This window comes from Leptinotarsa decemlineata, unplaced genomic scaffold (assembly GCF_025532065.1).
Source record: "Leptinotarsa decemlineata unplaced genomic scaffold, Ldec_3_MD MMD2_P_RNA_scaffold_9, whole genome shotgun sequence".
Classification (NCBI taxonomy): domain Eukaryota; kingdom Metazoa; phylum Arthropoda; class Insecta; order Coleoptera; family Chrysomelidae; genus Leptinotarsa; species Leptinotarsa decemlineata.
Window position 1 is genome coordinate 5,632,641 of NW_027412536.1, and position 27,824 is coordinate 5,660,464.

Below are 27,824 nucleotides of genomic sequence, written 5' to 3' on the forward strand. Positions count from 1 at the left end.
TAGAATCGGGTATAATCCACGGTTTTCTTGAGGTATCGTGGTCATCTGAATCAATGGTCCTTCTTCCTTTTGAGCTTCTCGTTTGAGGAATCGATTACTAATCTTATTCTTACATGTGCAGTAAACTAACAATACAATTACAAAAATGACTAAGATTATTGTTAATACAGATGTAAACATAATGTGTACAATAGGATTTATGGGATATTTATCTTGGTCGATTCGTGGTACTTTGAAAGTGATATTTGAATAATGATTTTCAAATTTCTGGTCTCCAATAATTACAGTACATTTGTTTGGTGACGATACTATGCTATTATTTTGAACAATTTTTATTTCTACATGGTCATTGCATTCTTCCAAAATCTTAAGTTCATTTCGGGTTGAAACAAGAATCTGATTATTTGTTAATTGCTTTACAATTTCGAAATCATTATTGACTTCAATGAATTTACAGGTTTTTGAATCAGATAATTGACAATCGTTTGCGTAAGGTTTCTCCATACAAATATAGTGTTCGTTAATGTTCTTGCACTTTTCACTTGTCCATAATGTTTTTGAATTTCCACTCTCCAGTAATTCATAAGGATAGGGTGAATGTAATATTTGGAAATGAATATTAGGTAGAGGATAAATACGTTGATAGGTGTAGTTATTAGAATTTTGGATAGGAATGAATAATATACAAGTGATAGTGTTATTGATTATTACTGATTTGATTTTCGAGAATTCGACCACTTTAAATAGGTGATTTTTGTCGATATCGATTGATTAATTTGGCTGATAGGTTTCTTCTGAATGGTTAGTGATTTTTCTCAATTCATTACTTTCGAATATTTCTAAATTAGTTATTTCGTTGAAGGCTAGAGAGATTGTTCTCTGAACTGATTTTATGATTCCTAAAAGATTCAGGGCATTATAAATGTTTTGTTGCATCAACAGTTCAATACTTGATGTTTCGTTTGTTTTGGAAATAGTATCCAGAGACTCATTGAGGTTTTCTTGGATTATATTCAGATCTTTTGCATATCTGTCAGTTAAGTGATTTGCAAATGACGAAAACTTGTTGACTTGTTTTATTGTTTTCTCTTGATTATTATGAAGACTTCGAATGTTTTGGTTTAGTTCTTGTAAATCCGTTTGATCCAAATTACCGGCAATGTATCTAATTACTGAACCTAGAGCATTTACTAAAGCTGTCTTACTTCTTGGTTTCAATTTCGATATTTCGTTTCTATTTGTAACCAAAGTTTATGAAATGAAGGTGATAATGTACTCTGCAATCGGGAGTTGTTAACACGAATGTCTAATAAATACGTATTGGTGACTAGCGTGTTATAATTTAAAGATATTTGACTAATATTAAAATAGAAATGAAACTTATGGTAGTGATTAATAATTTTAGCTAGGCCTAATTCTTCTGGAAAAAATCCATTTGATTTAATGTCTTCTACTAGAATTTGGTTCTTTCAATGAGAATAGCCAAACAAGAGGTTTGTGGTCAGTTTCAATTGAAAATCGTTTTCCAGAGAGATAAGGTCTGAAATGTTTAGTATTCTCTACTATCGATAATAATTCTTTTTCAATAGTTGAATACTTTTTTTCGGCTGAGTTAAGAGTTCTAGAGTAGTAAGCAATAGTGTGATTATTTTGTGATAAAACTCTTTTTATGCAATGTTACTAGCGTCAGTATTAAGTTGAAAAGCTTTGAAAAAATCTGGATAAGCTGACACAGGGGCGTTAGTTAATATTTCTTTACATTTATGGAATGTTTCTATGTATTCAGAATCGCTCGGGTTAATTTTTGTTCCCTTTTTTAAACATCTAGTAAATGGTGAAACTATTTCAGCAAAATTGTTAATGAATCCACGATAGTAACCTATTGATCCTAGAAAGGCTTTTATTTCCTTTGTTGTAGTGGGTAATGGGTATTCTTGTACAGATTTCATTTTTGTAGGATTAGGTTCAATTCCTTCAGGTGTAATAATGTGTCCTAAGAAAGCAACTTATTTTCTGAAAAATTCTGACTTATCCAATTGAAATCACTAAATTTGTCAAATATTTGTTTTAAATGAATTTTATGATCGTGAAGCGATTTTGAAAATATTACATCATCCATGTAGACAAAGCATGTTTTATGTAGATATTCTCTAACGATATTATCCATAACTCTTTGAAATGTTGATGGAGCATTTTTCAAACCAAATGGCATACGATATTCATAGTGGCCGTTAATTACTGAAAATGGTTTTTTCAATACTTTCCGGGCTCATTTCAATTTGATGAAAACCTTGTGCCAAATCGAGAGTTGAAAAGTAAACACATTTACCAAGGTTATCTAAAGTCTCATTAATTCGTGGTAATGGATATTTATCTTCTATTGTTTTCGCATCAAGTTTTCTATAGTCTATTACAAGTCGTATTTTTCTTTGTCCTGAAGCGTCAAGCTTTTTTGGAACTATCCATACAGGTGAGCTATAAGGTGAAATAGATGGTCTTATTATTTTATCTTCTAATAATTTTTGAATTTGGTTTTGAATTTCATTTTTCAAATGATAAGGATATCTAAAAGATTTACAATATATAGAATCGTCGTCAGTAGTCCTTATGTTTTGTTTGATAGCATTCGTAAAAGTTAATTGAGAATCGTTATTATAAAATATGTCGTTATATTCATGGCACAATTCAAGAATAGTTTTGTATTCTTCTGGATTGAGGTGTTCTGTTCTGATATTCTTTTTAAAATCAAAGTTATGTTTTATTTTCATAGGTTTTCTAATTTCCATATCGACAATTGGTTCAACATTAATCGGCTGATGAAAATGAATTTCTAATTCGTTTACTTCGATAGGTAATTCGCAGTATTCTCTATCAGCCTTAACTATTGATTCGGGAATATAGGTTTTTTCAATTTTCATTTCTGGAAGTAAAACTGGGCCGTTTTCAATATCAATGGGGAATTTCAGGTGATTTTCCATTTTTGTAGTATGAGGTATAAAATTGTCAGGGTTTATTTCTATAATGAATGGAATTTCATTTCCTGCAATCTCAAGGGTTTTGTTTTCGTAATTTATTTTTGCTTTGAGCATTTGAAAATTATGACTTCCTAATAAAGCGTGGAATCTATCGTGCCATTGATTTACATGAAAGTTTATCTTGTTATTTATTCCGTATTCTTTTAAAATTGGATATGAGATATTCTTGTCATCTTTTATTGTTTGATTTATAGATTTAATTGTGAACGGTTGGAGAAATTCAAACTTGGAGAGGTATTGTTGAGCGGGACCTAGATTTGTAATACTATTACTAGCTCCGGAATCTATCAAGATTCTCAAGTTGAACTGAGGTATTATTACAAAAGGTAATTTAGGTTTCGAACAAATATAATTTGAGTCACATTTTCTTCTTCAAAATTCTCAATTTCATTGTTTTGCAAATGATTTTCATCATGAGATTTCGCACTGAAAAGCTCTTCTGAATTGAAAGTCGTTCTTGATCTTGGTGTTAAGAAATTATTTGTACGCGGTTGTAATGTTCTTCTGGTCGTAATTGACATGGGAGTGGGGTCATTAGAACTATTCTGTACAGGTCTAGGATTATTATTATTAGAATTCTGATTCCGAACACTTAACAATAATCGCCAGATGATGACAAATGTGATTTTGTCGAAACGTTGCGAAATTCATTCCCATCGGGGATGACAATACACCACACGGAATAAACCCGAAGAATAATTTCAAAATATTCCTGTCCGTGAAAACCTTCGATTAACATTTCAAAACCTTTACGGGGAGATGAGGTCATATCGAGAAGAAGAAGAACTCAGGTACCAAAACATACAGGTACCAAACTTAGGTAATCAAGAACGGTATTTATGGAACGACAACATTGTACCTGCACAGTAAGAAGTCATCCGAGTAGGGTCAGAGGACTTCCGAACACTTAACAATAATCGCCAGATGATGACAAATGTGATTTTGTCGAAACGTTGCGAAATTCATTTCCATCGGGGATGACAATACACCACACGGAATAAACCCGAAGAATAATTTCAACATATTCCTGTCCGTGAAAACCTTCGATTAACATTTCAAAACCTTTACGGGGAGGTGAGGTCATATCGAGAAGAAGAAGAACTCAGGTACCAAAACATACAGGTACCAAACTTAGGCAATCAAGAACGGTATTTATGGAACGACAACATTGTACCTGCACAGTAAGAAGTCATCCGAGTAGGGTCAGAGGACTTCCGAACACTTAACAATAATCGCCAGATGATGACAAATGTGATTTTGTTCTAATTCATATTGTGAGGCCATTTGCTCATTAAAAAACTCAAGTACTGTATAGTTAGGAAAGCCCCGTTGAAACTAGATGAACTTTGCATCAAGTTTGACAACTTTTATTTTTCAAAATTTGTTTTTAACATCAAAGAGGCTTTTAAAATATTATTATATTACAAAAAAAGAAATTCGGTGACGAGTTTAGTTAAAATAAATGATTTAGTACAGGTGTGCTTAAATTTTGATAAGTAGAAAAAGCAGAAATGCGGAAAAATAGTGAAAATATAAAATGCTTATTATGGGTTTGAAACTTGGTCTGTGGGTATAAAATTACAAAAGAAAATGTTTTTATCCTTTGATAATTTTGGATATTTTGAAGAATAATGTCATTTTTCGATGTTTCTTTTTTTAAAATGTCAATTTTGACAGGTTAAGGAAATCACATGACCTATTCTGTAGACGCCATTTGACATCATTTCTTAAGCAAAATCTACTGTCAAAATCAAATTTCACATAAAACGATAAATAAAAAAGTTTCCCATTTGATGCGGACTTTATCGGTGACACTGTATATATATATATATATATATATATATATATATATATATATATATATACATATATATACACGGTAAAATGAATTAACGGGGTCTCTCAGTAAAAAAAACAAAACTCTGCTTTACTTTGCCAAGCTTTCCCTTTTTACTGGGGAGCTTTTTCTTCAGGGCCTATATTTTATTGAGTTGTGGGTTTTTTTGCATCGTAATTGACGATTTTTGTGAAAACCATATTTCCTAAAATAAGTTTGAAATTCCTTTTTTAAAGAAATACGTTGACGATGTCATTTGTGCAATACCTTATGACAAATCTCATGAAATTCTCAATGGTGTCAATAGATATGATAAAAAATTGCAATTCACTAACGAAACAGAAAATAATCAGACCCTTCCTTTTTTTGATACAAGAGTTATCCGTAAACCTGATAATTTCTTGATCACTGATTGATATGTCAAACCTACTAATTCGGGTAGATATATCAATTACTATTCTTTTCATAAAAAATCAGTTGAAATCAATTCAATACTGTGTTTGAAAAAAAGAATAGAAAAATTAGTACACCCTTCCCTCAAGCAAAAAAATCTCAGACTTCTTAGAGACATAATAATCGAAAATTTCTATTCCAGAAAATTTCTCAATAAAATAATTTTCAATACTGGCAGTAATACAAATTCCGATGTAATTAACAGAAATGTATGTAATAATAATAGTTCACCTATTAATTTTTCTTATAAATCTATACCTAATCTTGGAAATGTTATCTTCAAATAACATAAAACTTTTTCATAATGTACAAAATATCGAAGTATGCCAAAAAAATATCAAAACTATCAAGAATTTGAATACCAAATTGAAAGATAAAACGGATACTACAAAAAAGTCAAAAGTGATTTATAGCATTCCTTGTAACAATTGTAATTTGAATTATATTGGAACAACATCTAGAATTCTTGAAGATAGAATAACTTCACATAAAAGTGATATTAAGCTTCATAAGAAATCATGTGCATTAGCGCAACATTCTATTGAAACAGGACATAAACCAAATTACTCCAATATCAAAGTTTTATATACAGAAAAAAATATTTCCAAACGCCTTTTCCTTGAAATGGTTGAAATCAGTAAGTCTCCTGATTGTATGAATAAGAGAACTGACATTGATAATCTCAGCAGTACATACAGTAACTTATTGGAACTACACCAAAAAACATAATGATAATCATGAAAATTGTATCAATCAACTCTCCCTTTATAGTCAAAGATTATCAAATAATCATACCAATTGGAAAATGACATTTATGTGAAGGTATGACATTTGTCAAACCAAAAAACTTCCCATTAGAAGAAGAAGAAAGAAAGAAAAAACTTCCCATGAGAAGCGAAGCGAAAGCATGGCAAAGTTAAGCTGAGTTTTGATTTTTGATTTTATACTGAGAGACCCCGTTAATTTATTTTACTGTACTTGATATAGAAACAGAAGTTAATAATCGGACATAACACTCAAGAAAGTGGCAAACCATAGACACGTGTTTCGGGCTTTTGGCTGCACCATACTGATGATGTCTATGGTTTGCCACTTTCTTGAGTGCTATGTCCGATAATTAATTTCTATATTCATATCAAGACACTCAATAACCTTCCTATATATATATATATATATATATATATATATATATATATATATATATATATATATATATATATATATATACACATATAAAACTCCAGACGCGGTTCAACCCGAACTCGTGAGATATAACCTCATTGGGATATATCTCACGACAAAGTATCATTTGTCATTTACTGGCGATTTTTGTTAAGTGTTCGAAAGTCGTCTGACCTTACTCGATCCACTCCCTACTATACAGGGTGTTTCAAGTTCGATCCTCACCATTGGGATCTCGGAAACTATGAGAGATACGAAGATGGTTAAATTGATGCAAAGTTGCGCATTTACCTGACTATAAATATGCCGTTGAAAAAGTTCTGAAATCACGAGTAAATCCGGAGATATCCGAAAAAAAAACGGAAATTTCAGAAAATGCTTTTAATTTTTTTCTAGCTTTATTTTTCGAAGGATTTCAAGATACATTGTACTTTCACATTGCCACTTCTTTCCTGCTACATAATGGTACTATCCGACGTTTCGTATTCCGGCCACCATCATCAACTTTATTTTTTCTTATGGACGCTACATTGGATTCTTTCTGTTTTGAATAGAACCAGATTTCACCTTTTCAATGATCTAAAAAAAATCTAAAATCTAAATCTGTTATATTATATTGGCGAAAAATGGCTTTCACGAATGAAGAAAAAAGAGATATAATAAAAATTTATTACAAATACGCTAAAAACAGTGTTAGGACATAGGAAATGTATTTAAACTTGTATCCCGAAAGACGACAACCACATCGAACTAAGTTCAAGTTTTTGGTGCAAAATTGGTTAATTCGAAAAGCCGAGGAAAAAATATGGAGAGAGAGAGAATGGACCAGGAAACTAAAGAAAATTTGATATTCGAAACTTAACTTATATTTATTCAATGATCGTTCTCCAAGGCAATGTTCTTTGTTCTTTGTTCTTTGAAACAATTTTTAATAGCTCGCATAGTCTGACCGATATATCTTTTGTCACAGTTTCCACCATTTATTTCATAGATCCCGACTTTTTATTTTTCAACATCTTCTGTTTTTAGGGTTACCTAACATTTGTCGAATTGAACAAGAAGTTTTGAACTTTGAACTTGAACTTTGTTCAACTATTTAAAAATTCGATCCAAAACGAGCACCTCTCCCAAACACCAGAATTACAACACTCTAGTCCATGCGCGTTTCAGTAACGAAGTTGAAGTCTTCAGGAGATGAATTAGACTAAAGTTCTGTTTATAATGGGAGCGTCGAGCGTGGCGCCGCGATCGCATTCGCGTCGCGTCCAATCTTAAACAATTCAATATATTCAAACATGTTCAGAGTGCAGGCATTCATAGAGCGGTGCGTTCTATATAGCGTTCGCAAAGCGATAGCGTCCTGAACAATCCGGATTGTTTTTCGTAGCGTTCAGTGTTCAAAATGAATTCAGAGAATGACTATGTGGGTGCTGATTGCAGAAATTCAAGCAAGACCTGCGCTATGAAATACCAAGTTCCAATCATACCAAAATGAAAATTTGAGAGATTGACTTTATACAGAAGTGGCCGAGATATTAAGTATTTCTAGTAAGTATATTTCATATTATTATGTGAGGTTAGAAAAAAAATTGATAAATTTTATATTCCATCATAACATTGGGTAGAATAATATTTGAATTTAGTAGTGCTTGTGCTGGGGAACATTAAATTGCTTAGATTTTAAAAAAATAGTACAGTGTTGAAAACTGAAATACTCCATCGTCACTTTCCGATCCTCGCGAGCCCACTTCAATAGTAATAAACTTCTTTTTGGCATCTGCAATCCCTTGCAATCCTAAAGAATAATATTTTAGTCGAACCAGCATTAGGAGGACATCTTGTTTGACAGTGTTTTCCGTCAATTGATGCAAAACAATTTGGAAGTTGCACAACGTATTGTAATCTTGAATGATTTGTTCCAACTGTTGGGAGCAAACTAGCATATGGTATTCTACTGGTTCTTCTCAAATAATTGAACATGTTTCTCCAACTATTACTGAGGCTGTTGAATCTCCAATTCTAAATTTATGTGTCAAATGTTTATACGTGGTTCGTGTTGTCAGAAATCTGTAAGAAATAATAATGCCATAAAAAGTTTGTTAGGGGTTTAACATGGTACCAAAGTGGACTGTACTTATTTATTCACTGGTACTAATGAAAGCCAAAGTAATGTTTTACGAAATGTGCAATGTATGGACTGCTGTCTGCCTTCTGACTCATGAATAATATAATTAATTGTTACCGTCTTTACATAAGACTGGCAACCAAACAACTGCTAAACTATTGTCTCTATATACGCAAGTGGTGGGTTGGCGCAGTTGCCAGATTTATAATTTATCCTACAATTTCTAACAACGTTATCAACTTATTAAAATTATTATATTTCATAGGAAACAGTAGCAGCTCGTTGGAAGAATAAGGACAAATATTGGCGTGAAATGAAGAAAAATTCGGTTTCGCATTCGGGAGATGCTGCAAAAACTCATAAATCATATTTTGACATGCACTTAAATATGGGAATATACCAACGCTTGAGCAGTCTCAGGAAGATGTTATGCATTCTAATATAGGAGACGATAGAACAGATGCCCAATCAGACATAGATCCTTGTGTTGTACCATACCCACCATCTATATCGACATCATCCACACATTCACATGAAGAAAGACCATCATCTGTCCCCGCATCAACTACAATTTCCCAAAAAGAAAAGAAAAATAGAAAAAAATTATGTGACGTAAGAAATGAAAAGTTCTCAGAAATAGAAAATAAAAAGCTGCTTCTATTAGCACAAAATTTGAAACAGGATGATGCCAAGCCAGACAGTAATATATTAAATTTTTTCAAAAGTTTGATATATTTGAAAAAAGTTAATCCAATCTAGAAGTTGAGAGTTATAAATAAAATTTAGCAACTAATATTAGATGAATTGTTATTTGATGACCATAGAGAACAATCTGCATCGACTCGAAACAAAATTTCCCACCTTATCCACATCAATATCAATACTAAATTCATTTTCTCTCTCATCTGTCTTATATAACAAATACTTGCTGGTAAATAAAGGATTGAAAAACTAATGGGTGAAATATACCTGTTTTTCACAAAATTGGTAAAATTTTGTTCTATATTATGGCTAATCTTTTGTAAAAGATAATCAAATGTTTCCACAGACATTCTCAGATAATTGAGAAACCTATCTGGAAACTTTCTTAGCTTGTGATATAAATGGTGAAATTCACCAAATAGGGAAGAAGGAGGCAGGTTCGGACACCGTTTTACAAATTATTATATCTCCATCGGTTGTTAACATCAAGTTGTTGGAATTTTGTAAAATAGAACCTTCTTGTTATATGACTTTTCATTATCATATACATGCAAATTTCGAATAGTTTTCCAGAAAATGTAATATTAGTGAATTTGGGGAATTGTCCGGAAGTGCCCCAAGGTGGGGCACTTTCGGACATGATTGGGGTAGGTTCGGACGAATATGCATTTTTTTCAACGTTGCTTTACTTTCCATATAAAGATATTGACAAAATACTATGAAACAATAATTAACATCGTAACCAAAAAATGTTACATTAAATTGAAGAAAAGACGCCATTCTTTGACGCCCGGTGTTGTCATAGGCTTAGGTACCTTTGATACAATGTCTTTCCTCTCAATAAATGAGATATCCTCAAATTCTGGATAAACAAATCCTTGTATACACTTTTTCAAAAAATGTTACTTCGAATTCCCCATTTTCTATCACATTGATTACTTCCCAACATAATGCAAGGATCTTTTTTTTTCACGAACTTCACTAATAGATAATCATCTTTTAGGATTTTCTCATCATCTGAAAGTTGATTGAGCTCATCATCATCACTTCTATAATCTAAATCAATATCAGAATCAGATGAATCATTCCTTTTTATAATTTTCATGGCAGTTAAAGGTGAATTTATATCAGAATCTGATGACGAGATGTCATCTGAAACTGTTATATTCTTTTTTCTCTTCTTTGATTGCTTACTACTTTGCATTTTCTTTGATTTACATTCAGACACCAATTTTCTCGAAGTGTTTGTTTTCTTCACATTCATCAGTTTGGCTTTCTCCAATTCTTCTATTCTTTGTTTTTCCGGAGTACTGGTGTAAATTCTTGATTTTCCCTTTCTCGATTTTCTGCTTGTATTTCTGGGACCAGCCTTCGGTAGGGGTTTCACATCTGATGGTTTGACAGTAGATACAACAGAAAGGATTTTAATTTTTGGTTTGGTAGCTTCATGTATTATTATGTTCAACAAATCCCTTACTATATCTTCTACTTCGTGATTTTCAGATGAGCATTGAATTTGATCATTGGAATGAGGCTGAACAACAATACTTATATCATATCTGCAGAGGGCTTCCCATCCTTGTTTTCAAGAGGACGGTGTGTTGCGAATGAGGCACAGAAATCCTCGTCTTTATAAACCAGAGAATTAATAGGCCATAACCCAGTACTATTGAAACTACTTATAATATTACAGGGAGTAAATGTTTGCAGATATGGTTGTGCAACATCATAAATAGTTATTGGTTTACCAGGATTCGACAGAATGAAATCATTGAAAGAAATCTTGCATTTGGATTTGAATGGACCAAACACTCTTTTATCCAGTGGCTGCATTTTATGTGTGCAATGTGGCGGGAAAGACAATAATACAATTCCGTGTTCTCTTGCATACAAGATGGCACCAATAGAAACGTGTGTCTCGTAATTATCCATCAGTAGTAGAATTTTATTTGAAAGGCTACTGTTCGTATGTTTTTGTATGTGTTCTAATAGTTTGAGAAAGACCCTGGTCGACATGCATCCCGATTTCTCAGCATAACCAACAGCCCCACGAACGGCACCATACAAGAACTGAGCCTTCATCCCCACACTAGGAAAGATATAAAGAGGTGGAATTAAAGCCCCAACAGCCGATATTATTCCACACATCGTTACAAGAGATCCTCGTTCCGCAGATAAGCATTGTCCTACAGCTTTTGATCCTGTTTCTGCTATCACTCTCGGTGCTTGAAGGACTGTGGTTATACCGGTTACATCAGTATTCCATATAAGATCTGGTGAGAAATTACATGTGGCCTGCACTGAAGCATAATTATTGAAAAATTCCTCCATATTGGCTCTACTATACTAGTATTCTCAGGTTTACGATTGGAAAGCCTTGAATGGCGTTTCATGAAACATTGCATTCAGTCGATTCCTGCTTTCTTATTGATTTCCCAATTTCTCGGAATTTTCTTATTCAGTTTTGAAGCATATTGGAAAGCCAGACCACGACAGAGTTCATATGTTAAGCCGTAGCATATTTTTGAAGACTTTTTGAGATATATCTCCAGTTCGATTTCTTCATTTCGTGAAAACACTTGCCGTGTTGCATATTTTGATGATGCAAACTCTTCCTCTGATTCACCACCTTCATTTCCAGAGTCTTCAATATTGTTATTGGAACGCTTTTTAGCTCTGAAAACTCTGTCGAATAAAGTTGATTTTGGTATATTGAATCTTATTGCAGCAGCTCTTAATGACATACTCTTGCTGATAACATTCTTCAAAGCGTTTTTCAAGACTTCTCTAGGAATTTCTGGCTGAATAGGACGTTTTCTTTTGTATGTTGTCACCATCCTACGAACAGTAAGAAGTTACTGAAAGATAGATCATGGGGCATATCTGGACGAACACGAAAATGATGCAGGGGCAGCCCTGGACAGTCCGAACATGCCCCAGCTGTATATATTTGAGTTTTATCGTCACAATTTCCTCAAACACTAAACAATCATCATACTTTTTTGAGGTTAGATGAATGAAAATATGCGTTCTTCCGGTAGTTTCTTGTTTCGTCAATTCGTGTTTCGTCACCTAGGGAAATTTTACCTGTTATGACCCATTTTTTTCTTGTTTCGTCAACTGCAAAATATACCTGCTTGAGGTGTTCTTGTTTCGTCACCTCATTTACCTTCTTCAAACAAAAAATCAAATATTTCCTCTTTATAATATTAGTGTAGATTATAATATTATTGTGAATAAATATTAAAAAGAATTTAGGTTTACGGACTTTTATGGCCCTAGTTGTCCCAGTTGAAGAATGCGGAATAAATTATTACCTGCGAAAAGGTCAAAAAGGTACAGGTGACGAAACAAGACATTTTGGGGCAGGTGACGAATCACAAATTGACGAAACAAGAACAAATCGTTCTTCCTGATAGACTCATCATTTCTTACCTGAAATTTACTCCTTGAGGTGTAAGACCTTACTAGTAGATACCTCAACCTTGTATCACTAATCCCTTTTGGGAACTTTCGAATAAATATCCACTTTTTAATTAAAGTCAAGAAACACAAGCCGGCGTCAACGATTCCAAACTGATAACAGAAGTATTTGTCTCTGATCGGTGAATTTTGTGTCATTGCTGGTAAATTTGAAATGTCCGGAAGTGCCCTATGTCCGAACCTACCCTCTTCTCCCCTACATATCTTCCCCTGTTTAAAGAGTGAATACAAACTCTTTTGTTTTTCAACTTGTTGATATAATAAGGTGTCTCGCACAGGAATTTCAATCGAACTGCTCTTTTTGAATTCATTTTGTAAATTATAGATTGTTTGGTCAACGCTCTGTTTGACGCAGTTACTATAAATGGTCCTGCACGAACGCGACGCTCCTACTATGAACAGAGCTTAATTCTATTACAATAATGCTCTCTATTTATATTAGGGGACAGTGAAAGTGTCCCCTAACAGGGGACACTTTCACTTTCAGATACACGATTACTTTCAGTTATGTTCCTGATAACATTTTTCTCAGTATCATACATTTTTTCAATTAAAGGAGAAACATAATTAGACAAGAAAGTTGTCCAATATTTATCATACATTCAGAATAATATCAATTTTGTTTCTGAAATATTGTAATTAATTGAAGTTGAACTCCTAACAATTATATTTGCATTTTTCTCGACAGACTGGTTATAGATAAAAGGAAAAATACAAGCGATTTAGAAGAAAAATATGAGTTGGATCTACCAAGGTATTTGTCAGAACGTAGAAGAAGTAGTGACATCTACCTAGAACCTACAACCTCGTTGGGTAGAACAAGCAAAATACTTCTTGAAACTGACTTTGACAGTGATGTGCTGACTAAAGAAAAAATTATAGTAGAGGGATTCGACGAAACCGATGGTCCTCCTGAATGTAAGTTTCAATTAATGGTATATAGAGAAAATTACAAATGAGTAAGCCAGTGTGAAGAAACATCCAAATAAAGTTAGACTAGTCAGTGAAAATGAGTGAAATTATAAAAAAATTATCCAGTAAACATCTATAACACAAGACATATAAAACAATATATGTAATCAAATTAGCAACTCCGGCTTTATGGGGGGATTTTCAATGCATATAAGAGTCATGAATTTCAGTTTTCAATGAAATATTTTTTTTCGAAATTTATTAGTTCAAAGGATGTTGTTCGAATTCAATCTAGTACTGTAACAGTGATTTAATATTGTTATTACCGACTTCTGGTGATTAATGAAAACACAGGATTATTTTTAAAATAATTCTTGAATTGGTGGAATCCATTATTCAATTGATGAGACTTTTTGATAATAATTTTCAAACTATTTTTTAAAGACTAATCGCTTAAAAATATGTGATTGAGTTTTTATAAACCTAGTCTTTATAAAGAATATGATTCGCAGATTCCAAACGAAGAGCAAGTACATTCCAAAAGGAATATTGAATTACATAACAATAACTTTTTCAATCATCATTAAATATTAAGCAAAGATTTGTCATTTGCCCAACATATATCACTCAAAACTGAATCTATGCTAGTTTGAGTCACATATACATTTTTTTTCAATATGATTCAAACTATGGAACAATATATGTGTAGTTTTGGTTGGTTTCCGGGTTTTGCCGTAGTCTTCTTTGGTTACAATCTCCAAACTATTCAACCCCAAATGCATCACTCATCTTCAGTGGCGTAGTCAAAGTACTCTTCTTGACGTATCAACAGCTTCAGTTGATACGCCAGAAAAAAGTCATGAGAATAATAGAAGCTAGCCAAAGCAGGTTAAAAAGAGCACTATCGTCCTTTTTTTATTCAAAGTAGCATGAAGCTACTTTTGATATTATATAGTAGCATGACGCCACTTTTAAGATTATATATCTATAAAGTTTTACCAGAGATTCATGAAAACGGTAACAGAAATTGTGATATTCATGCATATGGAACGAGATCCGCATATTTTTTGAACCTGTCCAGACATAAATTAACGATTAGTAGGAGAAATTCACTGAACTCACATTTGTATAATCATCTTCACTCGCCTCTGAAGGCACTAAGCCTTGCAAAATTCAAATCTGTTATTGATGAGTTTATGCTCCAACACTGTTTTTATAACATTGAGGAATATATTGACGTGGCAGGGCCATTAAATTGTGAAAGACCTCATTAAATCCTCAGTTCCTTGATTTTGTATTTATGCTTTCAATTAACCTAAGAAAACACTCTCCACTTTTATTTTTTTATTAGTAACTCCCAAAACAAGGATTTTAGTATTCGTGACTTGCCATAAATATATATATATATATATATATATATATATATATATATATATATATATATATATATATATATATGTAAAATAGTCGAATAAAGTACTCTACTCTATTTTTCCAGTCAAAAAAATATTTGAAATGAAAAATTGAATTTGCCTGGAATACTTAACGTAAAAATTTGCAGAGGTGCAATAATTGGCAATAATACAATGCTATTCATTCCATTCTGATTTCAATAATTATTATTGTTAAGCTTTTTGTTTCGATTCCTAAGACCTGATTCATACGGACGTACAATTCAACGCTCCGCAGATTATGCGTTGAAACGGTTGTTGTTGAAATACATTGTCTCTAGCCAACGCAGACGAGAGTTGTATTCGCTCGTCTATTCCTTGAGGTGCGTATTCACAAAAAAGCGAGCACGAGCGAACAAAAGCAAACAAGAGTGAACGAGCATTCTGCATCAATAATCAATAATGAGCAAATACGAGCAAACATACACGAATGCTCGCTCATGGTCGCTCGTGCAGGCTTTTTTGGTGAATACGCACCTTCAGACATATTTAACGCGCACGTACTGCTCTCACAAAGTAGATCGATCAACTACAACTATGAACTTGAAGATATTCGCTCTGGTGTGGATGAGATATCAATATGTCGAGCAAACACGAGCGAACATGAGCAAACATACACGAATGCTCGCTCGTGCTCGCTCGTGCTCGCTATTTTGGTGAATATGCACCTTAAAAGACAATGTATTTCAACAACGTTATTGCGAGGCAGCGAGATCTCCTGTGAGAGAAAAATCTTCTGGTTTTTGAGATAATTCATGTGAAATTTGTGAAAATGCAACAATGAAGTGAACCCACTATTCAATGGCTACTAACCATAATAAACATATCTACAACAATGAATTTTTCAGTTTTTCTTTTTATTCAATTTAATTATTATTCAATAGGTATTTCGCTGTCTCTGGGTTTGGATTTCCATATGAGTTTTATAATTCTTAAATGAAAAGCTTTCACTTTGAACATTCATATTCATTCATGTTTTCATTTCTATTAATAAAACATGAATCGGTGATTCATTGTTGTTATTTCAACCGATAAATGTTGGGGAACGATTAAGCCGCGCAAAGTTTGGCATTACAGATCTGCTGGGTGGAAGGATCTTCAAGATCATCTTCGAACTTTCCTCTTGCTAGATGTTTGTTGCAGCTCAACAAAGATGGCGAGCAAGCCATCAAAAATCTAGCCTACCCCAAATCTTAGGATATTTCCCTATCTTTTATATGGATATGACGTCACAACTTCTTAAAATTCTACGGAAATAAAAAAATGCGGTCAAGTATATAGAGAATGAGTCAATTTCGGTCCCGACAAAACAACCGCTATAAATATCAACAATTTGCATTTCCGTCCAATATTCCACGTTGGTGTCGAGGCTAAGGACAACGTCTACTACGCCGACGACGTGGGTTCGATTCTCATACCGATAAGTTTTTTAATTTAATTTCAAACTTGAAATAAATGAAAGCAAAGAACTTCAAAATAGGAAAATTAAGGATAAAATGCTTGCTAATCCCAACGAGTCTAGACCCTTCTGGTCGGTAGCTAAAGCTGTTAATCAAAACTTTACAGAATCCACAATTCCACCACTAACACAAGCAGATGGTTCAATTGCAATAACAGCTTAAAAAAAAGCAAATTTAATAGCTGAACAATTTGCGTCCCACTCCACAGTCGATGTTCTGGGAAAGGCACCACCCACTATTTCCACACTAGAAACCACAATGCCGGAAAATACTTTTCGACAATGTCTAATCATTTCTTATTAGTCAGTGGGCTATGCTTGAAGACTGGCAGTAAATAAATCTAAAGAAATGAACTTTAAATGTTCAAGCCAGTCTCGGATATACCTACACAGTAGGTTGAATGAACTGATGCCTATCAGAAAACATCTACTCCCCTGGGTAATACCACGAACGGCGTTGGATTATATCCTACAGGTGTCAGTGCAGGAATATTCACAGGAAATTTCCTGCAAATGCAATTGGCAATACAACTGAATGAGTCGACCTTCAATTTTGGAACGGGCATACTTATAGAACGGTTCGGGCTCCCTAGCTACTCGTCGGTGCAAGATAGTGATCATCATCGACCTAAAGTCAATGATATTCCATAATTGAAAATCGAAATTCTTTCAGAGTATTTCATTCCTCGTCTTAGTTGGACGACTGACTAATAAGAAAGTTTTTCTTCCTTATTCAGAGGAATCGGTCAAATTTGGATATGCAGTTGGTTAGTACCTCGTCCACTAGATGGAGTGACATTTTTGTTGTTCACTCCAACTCAAGACGAGGAATAAAATACTCTGAAATACTTTTTTAGAATATCATTGACTTTAGGTTGATGCTGGTCACTATCTTGAACTGATGAGTGGCTAAGGAGATCGAAACCGGTCTACAAGTGTTCTCGTTCTTTCAGTTGTATTGCCAGTTGCACATGTAGGAAATTTTCTGTGAAGATTCTTGCACTGACGCCTGTCGGATATAATCCAACGCCGTTCGTGGTATTACCCAGTGGAGTAGATGTTTTCTGATAGGCGTCAGTCCATTCAACCTACTGTGTGAACATTTAAAGTTCATTTCTTTAGAAATGTCTAATCAGGCGAATTTTGAAAAAGCTGTATATCAACAAGGCGTCTGGTCCTGATGAAGTGCTCGTCATCGGACTCAAAAAGTGCGCCAATGAACTCGTAACGGTATTTTGCAGATTTTTCAACCTGTCTTGAAAGATCACCAGCTTCCTGAAAGAACGTTTCCTCAAGTGACCGTCGATGGATATCACCATCCTTGTAGAATACCATCAACGCTGGTATTCTACAAGGATCCATATTGTCTATTGCTTTACTGGTGACATCACACTTGTCTCGTCTTTCCGTTTGGATTTCAGAACATCTGACACCTCGAACTTCACTGTTTAAGAACTCTTTCATTTAGAACTGCGTTTATGTGAAATAAACTTCCTGAGAACTTCTTTCCGAATTGATTTAATCTCCAGCGATTTAAATCTAATGTGAATCGCTACTTTCGCACAGGCACCGCTCTAAGAGCACCTTAAGGATTTTTCTGTAGTGCTTGTGTTTTGTCCTTAAAAAAAGTTTGAACCCCAAAAATCTCAGAACATTTGTAAAACTTATAGTTGTGAAACTTCTTAGTGAAAATATGGTATTCATTCTTCCAACAGTAGTAATAACAAATTGGGAGTATGACGAGCATTATTATCATTGAATAAAAACCATTCAATTTATATTTATATTCAATTTATATTTATATAGCGAGATGTATATATCGATGGAATATGTATGATGTAGATAAGTTAGTGACCTAAGTTGGCCACATTTCTAACAAAACTCAATATATGTGTTAGTTGTGATCACAAAACTTTATACATACACTTGAGTGTTGCTTGTTTTTTTATATAAATTTGAAAGTCATTGAGTAGCAAATATAAAGAGAAGCTTTTTGAGTATATCTTCAATCATAGCAATGAAACATTTCAACCCTTATCTTCGCTTGTCATTTTTCAGATACTTCAAGACCTCCAACTATTCATCGAAAGTCAGCAGCAGTTGAACAAATAAAACATTTTAAACTGGGTATATCTGAACCAGATTTCAATATATCACGAGTGATATACGTTAAAGGAATGGAAGATGATGATCTCGCAGGAAAAGTTATAGCATTTTTCTGGTGGTTCACTTTTCTTTTAGCAAGAGTTCTAGCGATCTCAGTGTTTGCATATTTTTTTCTCGAAAAATCGATCTTGTTGCTTTGTTCACATTTTCTTATCGTTATAGCCTTCCTTATCTACGATGTTAAATCCGATGAAGTAAATCGAGCAAAGGGATTTTTTTTTCTATTTTTGGGTCTTATTTATATATTTTGTATAATTGAGTTCAAAATCAAATTCAAAAAAGCAACTTTTATTTATTACGGATATTTTGTGTTGGTTTTCATAGAGAATTTCACAATGTGTTTGATTTGGTACCTCGGAGAAGCAGAAACGATAGAGAATGACTTTTGGTTTAGATATGTGTTTTATATTGTAATTATCGGTTCGCTCACTAGTTTATCATCTATGATTTTTTACTTTATCTTTAACAAACCACCTGAAGTTGTTGTTCCTAAAGAAACAATAAAAACATGACGAAAATGTGATCCGCAGGTACTACTGAGCATTTTTGTGAATCTGAATAATGATCGTCAATAAAATTTCGATATTTCATGAATGTGTATTTGTTATTCCCGAACAATTTTTTGGGTTATGGAATTCGATATGTGAAAAATAACAAATACGACGTTAAATCTTAAGTTAATCAAGCAAAAATATTTTTTTTAATTTTTATGACTCATTTATATTTTGTTCAATTGAGTTCAAAGTCAAATTAAAAAAACATAGTTTATTTGATTACGTTATGTTGAAAACATTTGTAGCAAGTCACAATACATGAACATATACAGTTCCAATGCATATACAGTTTTTTTGTTTTGATAATAATAGCATAATGAGACTATCATGAAATTGGTACATATAAAAATAATTGCTAAAAATTACTTAAACTAATACATCACGAGAAACTAGAAGCTTAAGAAAATTCACCTGTATAAAAACTCATTGTTTTGCATCAATACAGATGGCAAAGTTTATATTCGTCAAGAGTGTGAAAAGAGTTCCTAATGAAAAACAAATTGATTGTACTTTTGAATTTCTAATGATTCATACTTTTCACATCATTTGGGAGTTTATTGAATAAGTTTAAATCAAGGAAATTACTAAATGATGTAGAAAACCTATACCGTTGTAACGGTCTAAATTTACTTGTAAATATTGTAGATATTGTTCGTTTATTTATTATGGAATCGACAGAATTGTCATTTATTGATGACGAACTTTTCGTCACAGCTAGGGACACATCTGGTTTGCCAGTGTGCCCAACCTACATTTTCAAAGAGTTTTCGTGATTTTTCTCTAAAAACAACGGTGTTTTCGCCGCCATTTCTATTGTATCTCGTGTATTATAAAGATATCCAACTATTCTACTAGATTTTCCTACGATCAAAAATACTTATTTTCTATCTTGCTACCCTATTGGTCCAAAATAGTGACAGCAAGTTGTTAACGTAGTCGATTGTTCTTTTTTCTTAATGAGATTGATAAATCGAGAGGAAAGAAGAAAACCGAGGCCCTCTCACTTTTTTGGAGATCGGTGCCCTATTCTGTACGTGATAGTTAGCATTTTCCAAATAGACATAAATGTTTTCTCAAACATCCTGACGGGAGTAGGTTCATTTGGATAAATAATAAGTGGAAAGTGTGTATTGGGTATTGTTCCAAATATATCGTTGCGAATTTGGAAGGGATGACCCATATTTCCGCACTCTTAGGAGGATTAATAAAGCTAACTATACGTAAGTCAGTCACGCCATTTTACCTCTCGAATGAAAAAAAAATGCTTCAAACTGATTTTCTCATTAAATTTTAGTGGCTATCGAAATTCTAACGTTTACATAAAATCATAAGAAGATCAGCAAAACAAAGGCGCAAGGTTCTGCCTCTTAACATTTACAAAGTTACGTATACGATCAGAAACAGAAAGGAGGAAAAAAAAACAATTCTTCTGAAAAGAAGGTAGGTCACGTATATGATGAATTACTCTCGGTTTGCCTAGACATAGTTATTGTAATCACTTTAAAGAGGGAATTTATAAACTCGTCAAAGAATTTCCAAGTGTAAAGCAACATATTCTTTCTGGTAGACAGATGGTTGCTTGTACACATGAATTTCATGATTGTGTTTCTTTTCAAGTAATATTTCTAAAATCAGGCTTTTGTAAAACGGTGGTACTTTATTGTATAGTTGGATATCCGATGTGTTCTTATCATAAAATATATTGAAAATAAGAGGATTACCTGTTTTGCCATGAAAAAAAAATTAAGGAATTGATTGAGAAAGTTACTTTACCTAATTCATTTCAATGGCCTTTATAGTCGTTCCCATTTATTATTATTTCTAATGCATTAATATACCGGATGGACCTCAGGAGTGTTATGATTGGACTCCAATCTAGACCGATCTGCTACTATCATTATTAGCTTCTTAATTTACTTGTAACTGATATATAGATCATAATGTCTCGTTTTTATATACGAGGGGCAGTATAAACATTCAATCACTTTCGGCTTTTCTTATTATTATATTCCGTTAACGTTAAAATTTAATAAATTTAGGAAGACCAGACCATCTCAATAAATCTTAATGGTTCAAAATTGATAATCAATAATTCTGGAGATTTGACCTCCAGTAGTTTTTTTGTTTGTTTTGCAAACGTTCGATACTTATCTGATACATTGTTTTTGGTTCTTCATAAGGGTTGTTTGGTACGGCTAGATTTTGGATGACGCTGATTCTTGGAAGACAGAAAGGGAATCTGGGAACTTACCAGCCTTCACGACAGTTCATTCAACGACCAGGAAGGCATTAAGACACGCAAGTAGTGGGGAAAGCTAGACACCGATAGATTATTGTTACTTATTTATTTTGAGAGGAATATCGAATTTAACCTTTTGCGTCCCACCTATATAAATATTTTTGCGGCGTCTGCGCTCTGGGCCCAAAGCTTCTGACGAATTAATGCACAATATTATCGTGTAAACGTATATAGGTCATACGGTATTAAATCCTATATTTTCATGTCCTTGTGTATATATGTATGTATATAGATATATTGAGTTAGTTCTTTTGTCCACGGGAGTTTATTTATTTTGAGAAAACTCTTTCGAAAGTCGATGTGCAGAAATCGCGATTTTTTTTTTGTTCATTTGTTATTTTTTTTAATGGAAATAATTTTCCGGTGAATGTATTCATTTTGTTTCCAAATGTTATCAATCGGTCACACCGATTGTACAAAGCCATAATAAGAGATATTGTAATACAAGTTTGGTACTGGTACGTTGTCATTTGTTTTTTTTTATTCCACTTGGTAAATTGGGGGAATAGTTTAATACTCAGGCATTCTATATCGGCAATTAAATTCACCTGGTGCCCAAATATTGCTATCAATATACTTTGAACCCACCCCGTCTCCACTGTGGTGAACCGAAAGATGCTTGTCATAAAAATCGTAACTGAATAAACCCGTAACTAAAAAGGCACATTACACCGTATATTAACGGATGATTGTTGTTTCTAGTGTTGTAATCATGTAGCTCAGAAATATATTAAAACTTTCCAATATTCTTATCAAGTTGTATAGGAGACTCGTATATATACAGGCTGATTCACGGTGGATGGCACATTGGACGTTTCTGGTGAAAATACAGTTTTTTCGTTTGCTTGAAAAAGTTGCTGAAATTTGATTATTTTAAATGGAACACCCTGTATATTATTGAAAATTCGAAAAGCTGCTGAAATTTGCTTTCTTTCTATGTATATCATACCTATACCTAACTAGTCAAGGTTCGGACTTATGAACATTTATTTGTGAAAATGTCCCTTCAGAATGGTATTTCCATTCGGTATTTGGTAAGCAGGCCATGATTACTATTTGACAGTAGCGTTGTGACATTCTCCTAATAATATCGACATTTTCGTCACTTCAGAAGTTGCAAATACCTTCAAAACGATGGAACAAAACTATTCAAACGAAGTTCTTATGAATTTGTTTATTATTTTTGGACAGTGTGACAAAATTATCAGCAGAACATGTAGAAAGTTCAATGAAATGTATCCGAATCTACCGCCAATGAACCTCAAGAAATTTATACGAATTCAGAACAATTTCAATATGTTTGGATAAACTTTAAAAAAGCACCAAGAAACTTGAAATTGGAAATATTGATATGAATAATTATAAAAAAGTAAAGCAATCATGTGGAATATTTCAAAATATGTTCGAATCGCTGGCCGTTCACTTCCAAGCACTTTAAAATGCGGGTGTTGACTGCTTTCGTGGTGGCAGATCTGATTTCATTGGGATCCAAATCTTCAAATGTTTGGGCAATCCTTTCTAACAATTCATCTCTCGAACGCACGGGTATTTTGTAAACTTTTTCTTTAAACATTCCCCACAAATAAAAATCTAATGGATTAAGATCGGGTGATCTCGCTGGCCAATTCCACGGTCCCAAGCGCCTCATCCACCGATCGTCAAATAGTCTATCCAGTTCTGCGCTCACTTCTCTTGTGCAGTGTGCAGGAGCTCCGTCTAGTTGGTACCAACAGTTTCGATAATCTTCGAGTGGCAGATTATCCACGAAACTGTCTACAGTATTCTCCAAAATATTCAGGTAGCTTCTGGATGTTAATGACTCCTCGTATATCACGTACCTCAATTTGTTGTCCATCAACATGCAGAAGACAATAAAACTAAATTTTTCTTGAAATCCGGCTTCTTTTGTGACGTGAGGATTTTCACTGGACCAATAATGACGATTTTTTCTATTGAAAATCCCTTCTCTCGAAAATTTCGATTCATCAGTCCAAATAATTTTATTTAAAAAAAGTGGATCTTTTCGAATGCGTGTCAACAACATTTCACAAAATTCTATTCTCTGTTGAGGATCTTGAGGCTTCATTGCTTGAATTTTGGTTATATTCATGCATTTTATGTCTTCGCAAGATTCTTTGAACCGATGAATATTTTATACCCAAGTCTTCTTCAGCACTTCTTATCGATGACTCGGGAAATGCGTGAAAATATGCTAAGACATTAATCTGGTTGTCTTCGAAAGTTACGGGTCGAGGCAAGTTTATTGGTTCTTTTAAAGTTGATCCAAATGCATTGAAATTGTTCTGAATTCGTATAAATTTCTTGAGGTTCATTGGCGGTAGATTCGGATACATTTCATTGAACTTTCTACATGTTCTGCTGATAATTTTGTCACACTGTCCAAAAATAATAAACAAATTCATAAGAACTTCGTTTGAATAGTTTTGTTCCATCGTTTTGAAGGTATTTGCAACTTCTGAAGTGACGAAAATGTCGATATTATTAGGAGAATGTCACAACGCTACTGTCAAATAGTAATCATGGTCTGCTTACCAAATACCGAATGGAAATACCATTCTGAAGGGACATTTTCACAAATAAATGTTCATAAGTCCGAAACTTGACTAGTTAGGTATAGGTATGATATACATAGAAAGGAAGCAAATTTTAGCAGCTTTCTGAATTTTCAATAATATACAGGGTGTTCCATTTAAAATAATCAAATTTCAGCAACTTTTTCAAGCAAACGAAAAAACTATTTTTTACCACCCTGTATTGAAGTAACGGAGATTAGGCTGACGTGTGGGAAGTGTCCAAGTATCACCTAACTCCAAACCAAATTTCGATATCATAGTACTTCTTAACTAAAAGATATCGGCATTTTTAGAAGTCATGATTTTCGAAGAAAAAAATTTAAATTAATTTTTATTTCGAAAACGGTAACAGATAGGTATAGGGAAATATCAAGAAAAGTTGTCGGGCAATTGTTGGAGATTCCAAAAATAATTTTATATACAGGGTGTTCCATTCGAAAAATCAAAGTTGCTACTGCTTTCTAATAGAAGCGGCAACACCGCATTGTCGAAAATATTTTAGTTGGCTAGAGAATGTCCGAATATGCCCTCCATTAAATTTTCAAAGTGATCCGTTCTCTGGTTCACCAGAAACGTCTAATGTGCCATCCACCGTGAATCAGCCTGTATACAGAAAACTTTGTCATGACTTTCAATTCACTGAACAAATTTCTGCGAAAATCACGAAAACCAACACTGGCAATTATTCTTATAGCTTTTTTGACATTTGAAAATTTTAGAAGATAGGCTGGAGTTTTCCCAAAGCCTTACGCTGTAACAGATTCGACAATGATATAGAGAAAAATAGGCTGTTCTCAAAGCAACACAGCTTATTACTTGTTTTAATTGTGTTGTGTTAAGAGATATAACTGGTTGTGAAGATGTGAAGACAGTGTGTCGATGTGTGTTTTTGGTTAAACAGTTTGTGTTTGTCAATTTAAGTCTGACATTTACGATGTTTTTCAATTATTTTTTGATAGATGAGAACGACTTTTGATTCATTAGATTTAACTCATTCATTATAAAGTCGCAATTTCATGAATGAATCGAGTGCTTCATCTTGTAATGTTGTCTTGATTGATGGTGAAGAGTCAATAAGTCAAGTGTCTTATTCCGAAACATTGGATGTTCGCCATTAAGGATGACGGTGTTTCATGTAAGTGAAATTTCACTTATATCGTATAGCAATCCTGTGAATGACATCTGATTCAATTTTATAACGAAAGTGTGGAGTACAAATTGAATAGGAAAATTTGCATTTGAAGATATTGTTTCTTTTGTGTACTTCAATGTTTATATGAAAGTGATTGTTTCGAAATGAATTTTTTTTAGTTTTTGTCTGAAAATTATTTCTATACATGATCTACACATCTTTATTAATATTTCATCAGTTCGGAATTATATTGTCTAATATAATATAAATTGATTTGAAATCCCTGAAAGAATCTGTAGAAAAATTAAGAAGATTACCCGAAAAAATAACAATTTTAACTGAAATTACAAAGAAATAACATACCAACAACAACCAAAAGAATAAAAAATTGAAATATTAATACAAGCTGAAAATTGAAAATTTAATTTTTTTTCGATTGTTAGTATCCACAAACTCGGCTTATTTCTCCGAGATCTGACTATTTATAGGTCATTCAAGTGCACCTATCCCCTCTTCTCTCTGTCCGCTTCATTGGTTTTAGCGGGAGATGACCGTTTGGCGAAAGTTGGTCGTTTTCCGCTTGATAGAGGTTTCCATATGTTACGTATATCTACGCTAGCTTGGCTAAATGCGTTGTTCGACAACATATACGCGGTTTCTTTGAATCTTCTCCTAAACCAGTGTTCCTCCTTGTGGATGATTTCAGCTTGAGCCCACTTGATGTTATGTTGATGAGTCCAAACATGCTCTGCTATTCCGGACTTGCTGGTTTCTCCTCGCTGTGTGTGTTTCTTGTGCCCAGCAATGCGAACTTTCAATAGCCTCTTAGTTTCACCGATGTATGATTTTTCGAACTCGCAGGGTATCGGGTAAATGCAATTCTTTGAATCGCAGTCCGCATTTGGATGCCTGCTTTTCATGAGACTGCTGCGGATAGTGTTCCCAGATCAGTACAAGTACAAGTACTAGTTGTGGCGGCTTCTCTTCCTTGTGGAGCTTCTAGCTAAAGCCTGTTCTACCATCACTCTGGAGTAACCATTCCGTTGAAGGTCATTTTCGATGATGCCTAGTTTTTTTCGAGACTTTTTTTTGTATTACAGAGCCCGAAAGCACGGTCTAGTAGAGTCTTGATGATTCCTCTTTTAGTCGATTGATGCTGGTTCGATTTCTGGTTCAGATACTGTCCTGTGTGAGTGGGTTTTCGATATACAGATGTTTCCCATTTAGTGTCGGTCCTCTTCACTAATACTGCAACGGCAAAATTTTCAACAGCTTTCCCAGGACGAAATGCGTTAACGCGCCGCAAAACCAAAAATGCACGGCGCGCAGTCGGAGAGTAGGCTGGGTTAATAAAATTTATATATATATATATATATATATATATATATATATATATATATATATATATATATATGTATATATATATATATATATATATATATATATATATATATATATATATATATATATATATATATATATATATATATATATATATATATATATATATATATATATATATATATATATATATATATATATGATGAGCTGTTTTCTCGGGTTTCGCTCCGTGTTCTGTGTATTTTCTCCCCATAAGGATTATTTTCACAACGTTTCGGCAAAGTCTCATTTGCCATCTTCTGGTGATGTCTGGTTTTTTCAACTAGACTGATTAATTCGAACTCTGTGTCTCAATTTATAGGGATGGATGTTTCCCTTTACCTGCGTTGCTGCCACTACCTGTGTTTGCTCGACTACCTGTTTTGGTCTTATTACCTGAGCTGCCTCTCCTGTCTCTGTTATTGTACCTGTATTGTCCTGTACCGAGTTTTGCCTCTGGAGTTGAGCAGTCTGATTGCTTGTGCGAAGTGATAAAACGGATCTCCATGTTGATGGTAATCTTTGCGCATCATCCCTCTTGTTCATATTATTAGGTCGTTTTTCAATTTCGATTGCCTCTCTGATTGTTCGTGAGTAAAAGTTTTCGTTGCTTGCTAGCATTTTTGTGTTGTCGAAATTGATGTTATGTCCTGTTTGAAGTACGTGTTGGAAGAGAGAAGACGTGGTGACTTTTCCCTTCACTGCTAGTTTGTGTTCATCTTTGCGAATGTTGATTCGTCTGTTGGTCTGGCCGATGTAAGTCCTGTCACAATCATGGCATGGTACTTCATACACTCCTTGTGATTCCAGTGGTATCTGATCCTTGGGATTACGAAGCATGGACCTTATTGTTCGTTCTTATCAACATTCGCAAAGATGAACACAAACTAGCAGTGAAGGGAAAAGTCACCACGTCTTCTCTCTTCCAACACGTACTTCAAACAGGACATAACATCAATTTCGACAACACAAAAATGCTAGCAAGCAACGAAAACTTTTACTCACGAACAATCAGAGAGGCAATCGAAATTGAAAAACGACCTAATAATATGAACAAGAG

At 33.7% G+C, this 27,824-nt stretch overlaps 1 protein-coding gene and 1 long non-coding RNA gene across 2 annotated transcripts in view; one reads left to right on the plus strand and one right to left on the minus strand.

Moving 5' to 3' along the window:
- Positions 1-19,395, plus strand: part of LOC111516473 (uncharacterized) — a 35,815-nt gene extending 16,420 nt beyond the window's left edge. The window contains exons 4-5 of the mRNA XM_074170779.1: positions 13,506-13,735; positions 18,698-19,395. Coding sequence (XP_074026880.1) covers positions 13,506-13,735; positions 18,698-19,317 — 850 coding nt within the window. The 3' untranslated portion in view covers positions 19,318-19,395. The remainder of the gene's footprint in view (positions 1-13,505; positions 13,736-18,697) is intronic.
- The window catches only part of LOC141480592 (uncharacterized), a 415,328-nt gene that overhangs the window by 7,484 nt on the left and 380,020 nt on the right, over positions 1-27,824 (minus strand). The gene's annotated exons all lie outside the window — the stretch shown is intronic.